This window comes from Ursus americanus, chromosome 15 (genome assembly GCF_024610735.1).
Source record: "Ursus americanus isolate L20-20 chromosome 15, mUrsAme1.1.p, whole genome shotgun sequence".
Taxonomy (NCBI): domain Eukaryota; kingdom Metazoa; phylum Chordata; class Mammalia; order Carnivora; family Ursidae; genus Ursus; species Ursus americanus.
Genome location: NC_142141.1, coordinates 38,492,520 through 38,508,964, shown reverse-complemented (window position 1 = coordinate 38,508,964; position 16,445 = coordinate 38,492,520). Strand labels below are relative to the sequence as shown.

At 45.6% G+C, this 16,445-nt stretch overlaps 1 protein-coding gene across 4 annotated transcripts in view; it reads right to left on the bottom strand.

Moving 5' to 3' along the window:
- Positions 1-13,270, bottom strand: part of AGXT2 (alanine--glyoxylate aminotransferase 2) — a 32,431-nt gene extending 19,161 nt beyond the window's left edge. For 2 of the 4 annotated variants that reach the window (XM_045787227.2, XM_087867943.1), the window contains exons 1-5: positions 13,108-13,270; positions 7,443-7,531; positions 5,765-5,949; positions 2,888-3,011; positions 1,534-1,628 (exon numbers count right to left, since the gene is read on the bottom strand). In XM_045787227.2, coding sequence (XP_045643183.2) covers positions 1,534-1,628; positions 2,888-3,011; positions 5,765-5,949; positions 7,443-7,531; positions 13,108-13,195 — 581 coding nt within the window. In that variant the 5' untranslated portion in view covers positions 13,196-13,270. Of the gene's footprint in view, positions 1-1,533; positions 1,629-2,887; positions 3,012-5,764; positions 5,950-7,442; positions 7,578-13,107 lie in introns of all 4 variants that reach the window. The other 2 variants (XM_045787228.2, XM_045787229.2) reach the window with 2 other exon arrangements.
- Between the last annotated feature and the right edge of the window lie 3,175 nt (positions 13,271-16,445).

The window sequence follows — 16,445 nt, the reverse complement described above, 5'->3', positions numbered from 1 at the left end:
GAGAAGAGAGAGTGAGAAGGTGGGGTTAAGTTCATTTTTCTTCAATTCAGAGGAACACCATTAACATGCAAGTCCAGTGATTTCTAAGAAATCTTCTAAGGCTATGCCAGGAGAATTTACTTATTTGTCTTTTCTCCTGGGGTCATTGATTTGAAATGGTGAAAGGAAGATTTGGAGGACATCTGGGCAAGAACTCTGACCTTGACCGCTGCCCTACTGGATTACTGTACAGTCGTGAGACTCAGCTTTCAGCAACATGCCAGAAATCATATATTCAACGAGCATTAGTCTTCAAAGTAGTCATCTTGAGAAGCCAAACGTGTGTTCCTAAGATGTGGCTGTTGCACAAATGCCTCATAAGCCACTTTATTTGGCATATAAGGATCACAGGTTCTGTTTCTTCTTGAACCCAAAACTATCATATTTAGTATAAATCATCCTAATCACCAGTCTTGGCTTCATACGGGTTTTGACAGTTCCTCAAATCAAAATCACCCTTACACGGGGTTTATGACTAGTAAGACGATTCAAAAGGATGGTCATCCATCTTGAAGGATGAGACACAAACGTGTGTTGAACCCTACTAACACCTGACTGCTTTGAATAGATCGACATTTGACATGTATATTCCGGGATGTTTATTTGGGTAAAACATCAATCACATTTTTTTGTTGCCATATTTCTTTGATACTAAATGTTTCCTTATGCTTGTAGTTACTACACGTGCGTTTTATATGGAATGTGCAGTATTGGGTGTAATCAAATCTTTTGAATTGAGACCAAAATTATGACCAGACAGGTGACAGAATGGGACTATCTCTTCATTCCATCTACTTTTACCACAAGCCACTCTTTGGCATAATCCTCAGTAGAAGAGCCTGTTTCAATGTGCTACGTAAAATCACCCAAAGGAGGCAACTGCGAGCAAAATGCTTAGTTTTCTCTTATTTTTAATGCTAACATAGCTGCTGAGGGTTTATAATTAAGTTATTAAAATTATCAATTTTCAAAAGTCACTCAAAGAAGCAGAAATATACAGGTTAAATATGAATCCTCCGAACTTAAAGAGAATCAAAGGTGAAGAAAAACCTGGTGTAGCTCGCACTAGGAAGTAAGTAGAGGGCTCCTTAGCACAAGCAGAGATGAAAACGGGCCCACTGTCATATGGTAGAGCCAGGAGCATCTATGGGTATCGACCAGTCATTCACCACTTGGCATATGTCCTGCTCAATACTATACATTCAAAGTAAGAAAACTGACATATGACCATCTCTTTAATTTTATGGGAGGATCTATGACATAGCTAGTACTCCACGCTATTTGTTACCCCAGTCGGGGACCCCTGCCTTGGATCAGGCCAATTCAGATAGGGTTATCCAGTCATAAAATTTATTTGATTCTGCCCTAACACCTAAAATTAGAATGATAGTCCTGGGAAAGCCTCCTTCCCCTCCAGACTCTGTTGTAAAGATGGATATTTAGTATTGGAGTAAGTCAATGTTATTGGGGTTGAACATTCCAGGGCGTGATTACCTTAAAGAAATAATGTCTGTGCTCTTTGAGTGTGCTCTGGCCATCAGCATGGCTAGGTCATTGGCTTCTGAGCCACTGTTCACCAAGAAAATAACCTGGAGGGAAACAGAAGGCACACGGCACCATACATTAATTTATTTCCTTATTACCCAATTAATTTGAAATTGCTAAAGACTGTGCGTTCCAGCCTCTAATTATTAAGGAGAGTTCCCTTCAGACAAGCGGTCCCATCCCTGACTTACTATGTTAGTCCTACAGCTGTTCATTGAAGAGCTGCTAAGTGCTAGAGATACAAAAATGGCCAAGGATTATCCCAATTGTGAAACATTCCAGGCTTCCACTGGCTCTCTTCAGTGCTCTGCAAAATGCCAAACTGGGGAGACTCGATGAAGGGTATGGAATGGGTAGCGGGTGAGTGGATCTGAGGACTAAGTTACTTAGCTCTTGAACCTCGACTGCCCGCCTGAAGGCTTGGACAAGCCAGGCTCCCTGATCCTGCTGCCCCAGAGGATGTCCCGGCCTGTCTATTCAGTGTGTGTGAATATTGAAAAACAAGCAAACAAAGAAAAAAAATGCAGCTCCTCCTGGCTAAAAGAAAGGGGAGAAGTGACGGGACCTGGGTCCTCCAGACCTATGTGCTTGCGCCCTTGTGGACATCCCTACTCCTGCTCCTCCAGGAACACGCTGGGATGCCCTTAGGTTGTAGCTGGTCCAGCTTTCTTCAGCTCTTGTAGATAATACAGTAAATGGAAAATCTAGAGAATATAGTAAAATAATACTAAAAGCCCACACCAGGTGCTGGGCACTGTTCTAGGTACGACATATATTAGCTCATTGAATCCGGAAATGCAAATCTTAGCCAACATTTCACCATCTCAGTTCAGTTGAAAAAACATTCAGTCATTTCAGAAAAACATCTCATTTAGCAAAACTATCTCAGGGCATCTTAGATCGAATGAACTGAATGGGATATTAATTTTATTAAAAAATGGCTCCACTCTGTAAAAGGAGACATGCAAATGATTTTGTAGAGGGGCCCTGGAGCAAAGAAATAAACCCGCCCGAGGAACACAGAGGAGAGTGTCCAGAGAGGAGGGCTGGGGCTTCTGCAAAGTGACTTTTGCAGACACGTGGCAGTGAGGAGAACTTCCAAGGAGAGGCAGAGGCTGGGAGGTGATGAGTGAACATCGGTTGGCTTCACCAGCAATTCATGAATTCCTGTCTCCTCCTTGATGCCGTTCAGATTTGGCTGTTAGCTCACTATTTCAGATGTTCACTTCATGGACCAAATTCCCTGTTCATATTCCTGCTTCATCGGGATCATGAGACTTCTGTTCCTTTGAGAGCATCATACCTTTAGAGGCTCCGGGAGAAGCGCCGAAAGCTTCTCTGCGAACTCATGGATTGGAGTGTGGAAGAAGAGGGCACTTGTATGCCACAGGCGTCCAAGCTGCTTTTGTGCCACTGCGTTTACCTTCCTGGATAAACGGGAGAGCAGAGGTCCCCGGGCTGCCAGTGGGCATGCTCCTACCAACACACACACCCCTGGGCACCGAACCCAAATGTGTGGCTGCTTCTCACAGTCTCAAGAGGCTGGTTTCATCCACACATAGAAAGAACTCTGACCAGTAGAGCTGTCTGGCTATGGGATGGGTGGCCTTAAAAGGTCATGGGCTCTTCACCAAGGGAGGTGTTCAGAAGGAGACCAGATCATGATCTCGTAGGGATTTTAGAAAAGAAATTCCTACTTTAGGACAGAGAATCTCTTCTAATTAGGTTTTCTTATAAATACCCTTTGAACAGTTTGGAAACTAGAGATGACTAGATGTAAGCCTGGGTGTCTTTTCATTTATTCTTCTAAAGAATTCTAGATCCATCATGCACATGTATACAAGAGCAACGCTTCTACCTTCAAAGGAGATTCCAGTATCTGATTCCTAATAGTGGTCAGTGTTGATGAACATTTTGTAACTCTGAAACCATATTCTGTGAAGGATCAGAAGACTCATGCTGAGGGATAGTAAGAACTAAGGGTAGATATGTAGGACTTGACTAGGAATGCCTTGAAGATATAGGCCAGGATGTTTGAACTTGATCTAAAGGACAGCAATGGCTAAAGTTACATGCCAGTTCTGTTTGTTATTAATAGCTGTTCACACACACACACACACACACACACACACACACACACACACAAACACACATCAGTTCAGTGGTTAAATAAATAAATAATAATTAAGTCATTTTGAGAAATACCAGGTCAAACAGATTTCTTCACTGCAGGACTTGCCAGTGCCTTTGCTAGTCAAATACTCACTGTTTCTCCCCAGGAGGGAGATAGAGTTTAAAGTGTTTTTAAAACTTATTTTTTCATGGGACACTTCACCAACTAACCTCTCCTGCAATCAGGGTTCCATGACTCACTTTAGAAAATTACAGAGTATCAATAAACTTAAACAGAAGAGGTAATTGATAAACACATTGTTCAATAAAATAAACATATGAGCCACATGACGGTAGGATGGAGGGGGGAAGACTGGTAATGGTGAGGCCAGCCAGGAGGGCAAGGTGACTTTCTAGGTGTGGGAGGAGGAGAGCTCCTAGGAGACTGGAGTTGGTGGGAATTAGTGGGGGGCCGGTGGGAGAGGCATTTCAGCACAGGGAAAGCTAGACCTCGGTATCAGGTTGGCTAAGGGGACTGAAAGGCAGGGACGAGTCAAAGATGACGTCACCATTCTTGCCTGTAACACCGGGGAAACCCCAGGATTAGTCAAGAGATGCAGTCAGCGGCTACCCAGATCCTGGCAGAGGACCTCCAGGAGCAGGAGGCTCACGTGTGCACGTTGAATAAATGAATATGTAAGTAGAAACAGTCTAATGGAGGGTACGATGGGCTTGGCCTCCGTAGTGTTGGATTTCAACTGATGGTGGAATATCATGGGGTGGGGTGGGGGTGTCCTGGAGACTGTGGGACATGTGGGGCATCCTAATGCCCACTCTGGGTTTATTACAGATATATTAGTAGCTGGGTGAGGGGTCAAGGTGAAAGAAACAGAGCTGGGAAAGGCTGCAGAAAATGTCACTCACTGACCAGGAATGGGGCCTATTCTATGGGGGAAATAATAAGGCATGAAGGGGTTGTAGAGAGAAGAGCAGAAGGCTAAGGAAAGGGCTGGGACACCCAAGTCAGGGGGTCAGAGGGTAAGCTGCAGGGTTGGAGGGAGATCAGGAGAAGAACAAAGTTCATGAAAGCCAGTGAGTGGTCGACTAACAGCAACACTGTCCAACATTATTAATGAGAATGTTTAAAATTTTTCTCTACTTTTTTTTCCTTCCTTCTTTCATGTGTGCTTATCACATGTTTTAGACTGCCTCCGAATTTTATTTTACGCGCTCCTTAGGACCTCGCATGGCACTGGTGCCTCCCGGAGACAGGAGCAGGAAGGAGAAGGCTCTGGGAGGACTAGGTGAGGCTAGACCCTGGAATTAAAACTCGCTCTGACCACCTGGCAGCTGCTGGAGGGGAAGACCCTTTGCTCCTGCTTTGACAGAAGGACCAAAACTTATTCCATTGATTTCGGCTTGTGGCTGTATTTTGATCTCACTTAATGGGAGTTTTGTTGGCCAGATGATTAGAGGGAGGAGCAAATAGGCATTAAAATGATAGTGTGGCATCAAAAACAAAAGAACCACAGAGGACCCTGCCCGGGGCATTTGTGTGGGTGGGTTGATGACCAAGGGTCCAGAGAATCCCAGGATTAAGGGTTCCATGCATCTCTCATGTAAATTTCCAGCTATGCTTACACCTCTCTCTTAACATCCTTTCTTTCCCCATCCACCGGTCAGAGGTGAAGAAGATCCTTAGGCTAGGAGGGAGTTCTCATTTCATCGTCTCACACCTGACACCCAGCCACCCCATGTGCTCTGCCTTTCCCTCAGTGCATGGCCTCTGTCTGGAAAACTGCTTCTAGTGGGGACAAGCACACACTCCAATCCCATGGTACACGCCACATGGCGTGAGCATGATACATCTTGCATTGTCAGGAAAACAAAAAGTGCAGTGTGAAGATGTTGTTACCCAGGAGATAGCAGGGAACTGGCAGCCATAAACCCGGATATGCCTAAGGGGAGAGAATTTTTAACCAGAGTTCTCAGTCACTAACATGAGCATTAGCCTGGTTCTCCATATATTCTTCTGGAGTGAAAACACTGGAATTTTAAGGATACTCACGGGTGGCAGTGACCGACACTGACAGTGACAATCCCAGAAAAGAAATCCAGGTATCTGTTTCCCTCATAATCAAACAGCCATTCCATGTGACCCTGGTGAAGCAGCAAAGGCTTCGGAAAATACACCATAGACGTGGGAGGAAGGTGTTGATTGTGAATCTCCAGGACACGTTCATAGGCGAGGGACTGTAGATAGGCAAGATTTCAGGGTTTAAGATCTCTCTTTTCCACACCTCATGTTTCTTTCTTCCTTTTTTTTTTTTTGTAAGATTTTATTTATTCATTTGACAGAGAGAGAGAGACAGCCAGCGAGAGAGGGAACACAGCAGGGGGAGTGGGAGAGGGAGAAGCAGGTTCCCAGTGGAGGAGCCTGATGTGGGGCTCGATCCCAGGACCCTGGGATCACGCCCTGAGCTGAAGTCAGACGATTAACGACTGAGCCACCCAGGCGCCCCAACACACCTCCATGTTTCTTAAAAGATTGACAGCAGGTCCAAATGCAATCTTGCCTCTCTACTGACCGAGCATGGGGCTGCTGTCCAGTGCCCACAACTGGGCGTATTTGCCCCATGTCCTCCTCACCCAAGGTCCTTCCTTCCTCTCAAGTACAGGCAATTATTGATATGGCCCTTCGATCCCTTTCTAGATCGAATATGAAGACGGAGGCTGAAATTTCCTACCTCTCAGTGGAAAGCCTTGTCTTTGAATTCATGTTAGCTGTAGAAAAAATAAAAAGGCTTTCGAAGTAAATGTCTGTGGTAATGCCTTTTCTTTCCCTTCCTCTTTCTTTTTCTTTCTTTCTTCTTTCTTTCTTTCTTTCTTTCTTTCTTTCTTTCTTTCTTTCTTTCTTTCTTTCTTTCTTCTTTCTTCTCTCTCTCTTTCCTCCCTTCTTTCCCTCCTTTATTTCTTTCCCTTCCCTTTTCTTTCTTTCTCTTTCTTTCTTTCTTTCTTTCTTTCTTTCTTTCTTTCTTTCTTTCTTTCTTTCTTTCTTTCTTTCTTTCTTTCTCTTTTTTCCTGCAGTTTTTTTTTGTTTTTTGAATGAAAAGAAAATGAAGTGCTGGTGGTGTTCATGTCTTTATCAGATTTCCTCCTATACTTCTCTTCTTTATGGGTCCCTCATGACTATTGACTGTACAATTTCTAATCTGTGAGTATTATGTAGAATAAAGGGGATAGAAAGGAAGAGAGGGAGAGAGGGAAAAAGGGAGGGAGAGAGAGAGAGAGAAAGAGAAGCCCAATATTTCTTAGTCTGAGAGCAAAATCGTAACTTTATATTTTGGAGGGAAGGACTCCTGAAGGTCAGATCATGCATTGCTGTATGAGAGAGTGAAAACAACATTTTAGAAAGTAAATGTGTGGTACCACATTCGTGATATATCATCTTTGTGTGTGTATCTATATTTATATTCCTGTGATAAATACAAATAGTCTCTTTCCTGTACTCTCGGTCTGTATCTGCTCTGTCTCTTACACATGCACAACAATTCATGCAACAGCATGGAGTGGAGTAAGAGGGTTCAGACACTCCCGGAGACTTAAAGGCTAGAATATCTAGGATGCGAGGCTCAGTGGCAGGCAAAGCCATCTGTGGGTCCTTCTTGAGGAAATGATTAATTTAGCCCTTGCAAGAAGAACCACTTTCTTGGGTTTTCCTCAAGTAACTGACAGCTGACTCTTACCTGGTATTCCTCAGGTGTGAAGTCACATGGAGGCATTCTGGGTTTTGTATGAAGACCAAGCTTGGTCACAGATGTCCGGAAAGCACCTACTAACGGTGAGGTGAGTTAGGGTCCTCAATGGAACATCAAACAACCCTGTTTGAAAAACGATCTGCATACATATGTAATCTGAATCAAGATCCGTAGGCAATTTCATTTACTCCTTAGTTTAAAAAGATAATTCAAATCAAACTTTAGTTTGGATTTAAAAACTGAAGTATCTCAGTAACAAATTTTGGGGAGGAAAAAAGAGTTTCTTTCAAATCTAGTCAACAAAAGCATGGAGGATACTGGGAGATGTCCTCATTTTTCCCACTGTGGTCCCTCACGGGCTCCCCCGCCCCCTGCCCAAGGGGCTCCATTCCTCTCTCCTGCCCACCGAACTTCTGCCGCTGCCGAGCTTTGCTGGGATAGATCTTCTTTGTTCATAGAGGCGCTTTCTGAGCTTTGAGATGCATAGTGCCCGAGTCCTTGCGCCAATCCCACTTCCCGATGCCAGGTTGGCTTTCAGTAAACAATGAACAAATGGCCGTTCCCCATCCTTCTAGGGAATGAGGAAAGATAGGTGCTAGGCAATGTACTATGATAACAAATACACACGAATAGACCCGGAAGACAAAACCTTCCTCTAAAACACAACACAAAGACCATGACAACACAAGACCAGACCACAGCAAAGCAGAGGTAAGGTGAGCCAGAGGAGTCACTTAATATTTGGAGCTACAAGGGGCCTCCGATGTTTGTTGTTGTTGTTGTTCAAACGCTCACTTTATGGAGGGGGAAACCAGACCCAAGTGGTACATTACTTTGCTTAAGTTCGCCAAGCTAGTTAGCGGCAGAACAAGACTGAAGCTCCGAGGGTCTGGCTCCCAGCCTACTTCTCTTTTTCTCGCCCACTGGCCACCTTCACCCCTCCTTTCCAGCACAGGTTTTGACCTGTCTACAGCAGTGGGGCGGGACAGTGCAGTTACAGAATATCACAGTCGGAGGAGACGTCTAGAGACCTTGGCAGTACTTTTAGAAAAGAACTCTGCTACTTTTGAAGATGCAAGGTCAGTATCAGGATCATTTTACAGGTAGAGAGAGCTGAGAAAGCCCTGCCTCTTATTCAGCAAGAAGGTTTGAATCCATAGATGAAATGTTGGTGTTTTGTGCGGCTACGAAGTCACAGTCCTGAGCGACACAATGAACAATTGTGTTTTTAAATGAAGCTGGAAAGTAACAGCTCTGAATATGTTTTCTTTCCAAGAGATCTCATTCCCTTTCCTGCTCTAAATCATCACTAATGTCATTAATTTGCTCTTACTTTAAAAACAAGTGACTCCAGTCTATCCATGCATAGAAATGAGAAAAAAAATAACAGCTTAAGTTTTCTGAGAATTTCACCTTTTGAAAAGCTTGTCATTGTGTCTCTCTGCATTAGGTACGCTTTTGAAACAGAAAAAAAAGAAATATTCTGAGTGTTTCCAAGAATTCAAATTCCCTTCACTCCTTCACTCCCTTTCTCCTGCCTGCACAATTGGAGCTGCCCATGGAGAAGGCTGTACGTTCTCCGGACTCCAAAGCTATAGGGATTATGAAAGTAGGTTGGGGGTGGGGCAGAGTGGGGGAGAAGGATTTGATAAAGAAGAGCCCAAATTTCAAACAGTCAAGGCAGGTTTATTCAGTTCTCTGTTCACCAAACTGATAGGAATGTGATGGTGGAGTGAGGGCTCCAAATGAAACACATGAAATCCTGTTGGAAGGAAGGAAGGAAGGAAGGAAGGAAGGAAGGAAGGAAGGAAGGAAGGAAGGAAGGAAGGAAAGAAGGAGGGAAAGTGGGAAGGGGAAGGAAGGAGGGAGAGAAGGAAGGAAGGAAAGAAGGAAAGGAGGAAGGAAGCAAGGAGGGAAAGGAATTAGTCAATAGTGAAGAGAGGCTAGATAACATCTCACAAAGTCTGCCGCCTTTCGTAGCTCCCCTGTCACCAAACAACCCAAACTCAAAACTAATAGTAATGATAATAACTGATGGACAGAAAGAAACAAAAAGTCTTTTCATTATTTGGTTTTCATTATTTGTTAGAAAGGAATGTAAAATCTAAATGTCTGGACAATTGTCTTCATTCTTTATTCAAAGTAGCCTCTGTTTTGAGGACAGTACACAAGAATTGAGGGTTAATAAACTTTTGTGTTCTTGGAGATTGTGGGTGTGCATATACACGCATGTGTATGTGTGTGTTGGGGGGGGGTAGACAGACCCAAGAGAGGTGGGGGAAGGGATAACTGAACTGGGTTCACAAAATGGAATTCCAGGTCTATTTCTGGATAGACATTTTTTTGGCTTCTGTATTATTGTTTTAACTGACCTGATGATGTTGCCCTTTTAGCCTGATGCTAAACACAGATGACGCTTAATGATTTTCATCCAATTCACCAATTTCCTCTCCAGTTCACCTGGACAACCCAAGACATTTAAAGGTGGAATTCTTTTTGGGGAACACCACTGCCATTGTATATGTATAAAAAAATGCAAATTATAAATGGGTAGTTGGGTTTAATTTTCCAGCTACCTAATTCTCACAGAGTTCCACAACAAAGTCACCTTAACTTGGTTTTCTTTCCCCCAAAATTATAGTATCAAAAAGTGAAAATCTGTTGGGGCAAAATAGGGGAGGGAAATCAATTTTTGTGGGCATGTGAACATTCTGGGGGGAACTTGTCTCGTCAATGATGAAGAGTCTTCTAACATTCATAACCAGTTTTCAGTACAGAGGGAGTATTTAACGAGATCTTCCTTACCCTTTCAAATAAAAAAAAGGTACAAATTATTTAATAATACACAATGAACATAGTTTGTAGAACATAAAGGTGATTTATTAAAATGCTAACTATGCCTGATTTCTACATAGCGTATTAGGTAACTTTAAGAAAACTTGTCGCTTGAGACATCTCATTTACTTAGGATCGCCAATGAATTAAGAAAGAAAGATCTTATTCACTTAAGGGCCAAGGGAGGGACAGATTCCATACGGGGCATTTGTAGTTTTGAGAGACTTTGGTAGGGTTAAGGTCTGGAGATGCCACCTTTCACGGAGGTGAGTTGAGACTATGCTGAAGTCTGAATAATTGAGGGGCAGTGGTTGGCTTGGGAGAAATGTTATGTTGTCTGCTTCCAGAACCAAGAGGGGATCCTTTTCCCTTCATAAACTGTTCCACAGTCTGCAGGACGTTACAGGGGACACTTGGCATTGAGCTATGGCGCTCAGTCTCTCTGAATTGCGTGCTCTCAGTGACAGGATACTCACATCAGGGGCCTGCCTCCCACCAGTGAGGCCAAGGGATGGGCATGAGACCTCCAAAGATGTCCTCTCTTTAGGATGTGACATCTTGAGCAGACGCCCCGCATGGAGGGAATGGCCTCAGGCCCTCATCAGAGCCATGACATGCTTAAGAGCCTGTTCCCGCCAGGAGGGATTTCTATCCTTGCCGGGCCCTCTTGATGTCTCTTCATGTCCCCTCCTGCCCACCATCTCACCTCCCCGCTGATTCTTTCGGTTCCCTCTCCGTATCTTTCCCATCGATGCCTTTTGCTTAGTGAGGCAGGGCGGCTGCTGGTGTCCACAGGCAAGAGCTCTGCCCGATCCCGAGGTTGGCGGGTCCATCCCTCCTCTTAGCACTTTTGGGAGCAGGCCTTCCCCTCCTGACCCTAGGCAGGGGTTAAATCAGTTCTGCAGACGGCAGCAAGGACTGCCCGGAGCAGAGCAGGTGGGAGGCCTCCCTTTAGGGCTCATTTTCACGTTTTTCTTAGAAAAGGCTTTGCAGGACTCTTGGGAAATTTCTCAGCTGGAAATGGGCATTATTTGCCATCCATCTACCCTCCCAGGTGCCCCTCCTTGTGGTAGACAGACATATGAAAATGGTACTTTTAAGCACACATCTCATCTCCCTAGAAATGATATACACTTAACAACTATAATTAGTAAGGAAGAGGGTGCCTCGGAGATATTTTCTCTATTCTTTTATATTGAAACAAACTGCTTCCGTAACTCTGTGCACAGATTTAGCCCCAAGTGACCGTACATGTCAAACACAGGCAAGGCTGAATCCTTGACCCACACGTGTATCAGTCTGTATGCAGGTGTTATACAAGGACGGTGGCGTATTTATTTTTTCCTACCTGGCCACACTTAACACCTGGAGATCTCCCCATCTCAACCCAACCCCGCCTCCCTCCTCCCCCATTTTAATTTTCTATCTTCTCACCCTAATTTGATTTTGTTATGGCATGTATCCCTACTGGATGTTTTCTACATATTTGTCTGTTTGTCTGTTTGTGCTCAGTCTCTCCCACTGGGATACAAAACAATACCATGGCTTTTTGTGCCCCAGGGCTCTGTCTACGTATGGGTCCCTAGTAAGCACCCAGATACTTTTGACCGAATGTATATTTCACACACAGCAGGTTCTTAAGAAGGGTGTGGTCAACGAGTGCGTGTTTGAATGAACAAACCCAAGCAAGCGTATTTCTAGGTACAATAGGTCAGAAAGTAGAAATAAAGCCCCAGTGGTCCTTGAAAGGCCGGGGAGAGCATGGCATTCATGTCTACATGGCCTAAGTTTGCAAGAGTCCTTTTCCTCTGTAGTTTCCTTGGTGTAGCTATGTTAGGAGTCCCCAGTAATTGAGCAAAAAGATTTCACCTGCAAGCTTCACCCACTACCACCAGCACCACAACCGTCAGGGGCTGGGCTAGGAAAGGGGGAGGGGGGCGGGAGGGCATTCTCTCTTGCTTTGTCGACAGCTGGTACTTGCAGCGTAATATCCTCCTTATTGAGCATAAGACTCTGGGTGTAATTCTAGCTCCTTCTCAGAAAATGACAGGGTTAAATGATGTTCTGACAAAAGACCCATGACTGAGGGAAAAGAGAAGCCCAAACAGGCTGGAGGAAAAGTAGGGAAGGAAGGGCCTGGTGGAATCATTCTGACTTGGAGTCAGACAGACCTGGCTTTAGGGTAGGAAGTTGTCACTTCTGTATACAGGGAAAATCACAAGCGCCGAAGATAGACTCTGTGAAGCCACCAATGGCTGGTGACCCCAGGTCTTCTCACACTTCGTGTCCCTGCTGGAGAAAGAGTCTGAGTGGAAGAAGAGGCTCAGGGTCTAGTCCTTGCTCTTGAGTGTCTCTGGGGAAATGGCTGCCCTCCTGAGTCTGTTTCCTTGTCAAGGCTTGAGGTGAAGGTCCTGCCTCCTGGGGGCTTGGTGGGAATTCATGAGGAGGCTGTATGCCTTCTAAAGTCATCATCCTTGAATATCTATTTATTGCAGTTAACACTTAACTTTGAATGGCTTTCCTTCTATTTCTTCTTTATATTACAGCTAAGATACCATATTGTTTTCATTTTGAAATTGTGCATCGTTGGGTTTTATTATGCATGGGTTTCCTTTCAGGGCAAGAGGGGGGCCAACGCAGAATGCTGGGCATGGACAGGGGGCATGGATCTGCCGGGGTGAGGACCGTTGTGTCAGATGGCCTGTCTCCAAGCCCCCACGCAGGCCTAATCCCAGAACCCCAGGCAACAGGCCCTGAAATCAGCCCCGCCCCTCTGGCCAACCCTCAGCTGACCCATGTGCTCCTGGTTTCCACTCACGGCTCAAGGAAGGGCACATCTTGGGGATCCTGGGAGAGGACGTCTGCAGGAGCCAAGCTCTCAGCGAGTGTCTCCAGGCTGGGGTCATGCCTGCCAGTGAGAGAGCCAGTGCCCGGGGAAGCAGGTCGGAGGAAGGGCTCCAACTGCTCACGGACCAGATGGACTTTGAGTTTAGGGTGGAAGGGGAGGAGCTGGGGGGGGAGGGTGGGTCCTGGAGTGGTTACTGCCTTCACTTTGGACAAGCCCCAGAGCAACTAGGGCAGCACCCTAAGGGGAGAGAAAAGAAAAGAAGGTGGGAGAGAGAAAAGAGAAAGAAGGCAGCCAAAGTCAAGGCCTTCCGGACGAGTTTCGTTAGTTTTCTGCTCCAGCGGTTTCTCTCAGGAGGGGCGTCTCTGTGTGAGGGTGGTGGCGGCTGCAGGGTTTGGCGGGGGCAGAGAAGGCTCGAGATATAGTTGAAGAGGTCAGAGACTGAGAAATGAGGCCTGTGAATAAGAGAGAGAAAAGGAGGATATGCATGAAGTGAGTGGATAAAGAAATGACTGTGGGTATTGAGGGTCTCCGAGGAAGAGAAGGGGACTATGGGAAAAGGGTGCTCTCCGGGGAAGAGGAAGGGGCATGACATAGCTAGGAAGGCTCTGGACAACGGCGCCTCCGAGGAGGCCAAGAAGTTGAGACCTGAGGAGTCAGGCTTTATTTTCCTTCTATTTCGATTTCTAGAATTCCCATTTGTCACTCCTGCCTACCCCACCCCCAATCTCCATCGGTGACTATTTCTGTATGTGATATGTATCTTTTTGTTGGTGTGTATTCTTGCAAAACGTGTGTCGTGTGGAGTGGATGCGTTCTTAACTTATGTAAACGTGTCGTTTCTTTTCTGCTCCGAGCCATGGTTTTGAGACCCCATCCAAGTTGCTCTCAGTGCACGTCTGCGACAGACGGCAGTCTGTGCGTCCGCGCGTGGCGGGGCTTAAGGGGGACAGCGACAAGGGCGCTTGGAGCTTGGTGGGGCGGGGTGTCGGTTGGCACAGAGGCTCGGAAGAAAGAGGCAGGCGGCTCCGGACTGCCGGGGATGGGGAGTGGGGGGGTCGGGGTGGGGGGGGCTCTAATAACCCCAGAGTTTCCGAGGCTTGTCTTGCGGGGCAGCCACAGGACAAGCACATCTCTACCCCTACCCGCCGCAGTCTTCGAAGCTTATACAGAGACCCTAACTAGGTTAGCAGGACTCTTCCTTAGAGTTTCCACCTGTCGCTGGACCATCCAGATGGTCTCAAGGACACACTCGCAAGGCAGTGGCTTCGGAGCAGCTCTCGGTGAGGGAGAGGGGAGCAGAAGTCCCATTCCAAGGACAGAGGAGGGGCCAGGAGCGTCTAGCCGCCTGTGTCCAGCTCTCAGGGCCACAGGCGGTCCTGTGCTCGCGATGACCTCCAGCAGCAGTGGTGGGGGACCGGTGAACACCGCACAGGGGGGCATCTTGCAGCACCCCGCAGGGAGGCCAACTGGCTCGGTCACACCCTCCACCGACATCTAGGAAACAACCTTTTGCCCCAGATGCCCAGAGGAAGTGAGGGCCCCAGATAAGCACAGAAAGCGTTTAAAATTTGGTGTAAATTGTCCCCTTTTGTGTGGGTTCCCATGGGAGTGGCGATGGCATCTGGCTGGCCAGCTGTCCCGGGGCACCCAGTCCGTCGTGCCGCGGGCCCGAGGTGAGGGAATGTTGAGTTCCTGAGGCTGGCAGACTTTCTTTGCTGCGCGGGGCGGTCATGGGTTTTGTGCTTGTGAGCACTGCAGGCCGCCAGCTCCTTTGACTTCAGATGTCTCTTGGGTTGTTAGCTTAGAGATTGTTTCGGTGAAAGGCACCCAACGACATCAGGGGCTGCCTTGGGTGGGGAAGCCAGACACCGCATGCTCGCTGGCTTCAATTTGGGAAGTTGTACCTTCATGATTTAAAAGGGAAAATGGGCGCCTGGGTGGCTCCGTCAGTCAAGCGGCAGGTGCTTGGTTTCGGCTCAGGCCCTGCTCTCAGGGTCCTGAGATGGAGCCCCGCCGGGCTCCCTGCTCAGTAGTGAGTCTGCTGGAGACTCTCTCTCTCTCCCTCCACCCCTCCCCCACTCATGCGCATGCTCTCTCTTTCTTTAAAATAAATACACAAATTTTTAAAAACATAAGGGAAAACATCTTTTTTAAAGGGGAAACATTTATTCTGATTACCATAGTATAGGATACTTTCTTTGTGAAAACAGACACAAGTCTAGAAAAGCGTAAGGAAGAAAGTAAAAACCACAACAAATCTGACTGGTATATTTTAGTAAAGATTCTTCCAGAAATCCTTTATTACATGTGTATACCTGTGTATACACATACAATTTCATAACCTGCTTATAGCCATTAAGACAGCTTTTTATGCAAAAATTACAGATCGGCGTCATGATTCCTACTTCTTTCACAATATTCTATCATCGGTTTTGTTTGATTTTGGAAAATTCTTTGGCCATTATCATTTCAGTATTTCATCTTCTGCTGATATTTCAATTATACATATATTACAACTTTTGAAATTGTTCCACAGTTCTTGGAGGTCCTGTGATGTTTTCCCCCCACTCTTTCTTCTCACTGCGTTTTAATCCAGCAAGTTTCTATTACCTATCTTCAAGCTCATGGATTCTTTTCTCAGCCGGGTCCATTCTGCCCATGAGCCCATTGGAGACATTCTTCATTTCTGTTACAGTGCCTTTGATTCCTAACATTTCTTTTTGATTCTTTCTTAGAGCTTTCTTCTCTCCGCTTACATTATCCGTTTGATATTACATAATGTCTGCCTTTTCCATTACAGTCCTTAACGTATTCATCATAGTTACTTTAAGTTGTCTGATAATTCCAAAATTTGTGTTATATCTGAGTCTGGCTCTAATGCTTACTTTGTCTCTACTGTATCTTTCTCCTATCGGTTTAGCATCCCTTGCAACTTTTGGATGGAAGCTGGACATGCTGCATTGGATAATAGGATCTCTGGTGAGTAAGTCTGTAGTGTGAGGTTTTATGTTAATCTGTTTTATGTTAAAAGTTGGCATGTGTTTAATGTTTGCTATAGCTGTAGGTGCCAGAAGATTCAAATTCCTGTAGTGTCCTTGTTTTTTGTATTCCCTGTTGTCTTAGGGCTTCCCTTAGAAACTCCTTAAATGGAGTCAGGATCTGGCAGCTCTTTGAGCTGTAATTCACTGTTATTACACAGGAACCCTAAAATCTTATGATTAGATCTCAGTCTTTTAGTGGGCTTATGTCTCTGGACTGTAACTTTCACACGTGCTTCTCCAGTTTCATATATAGATATATATATATAA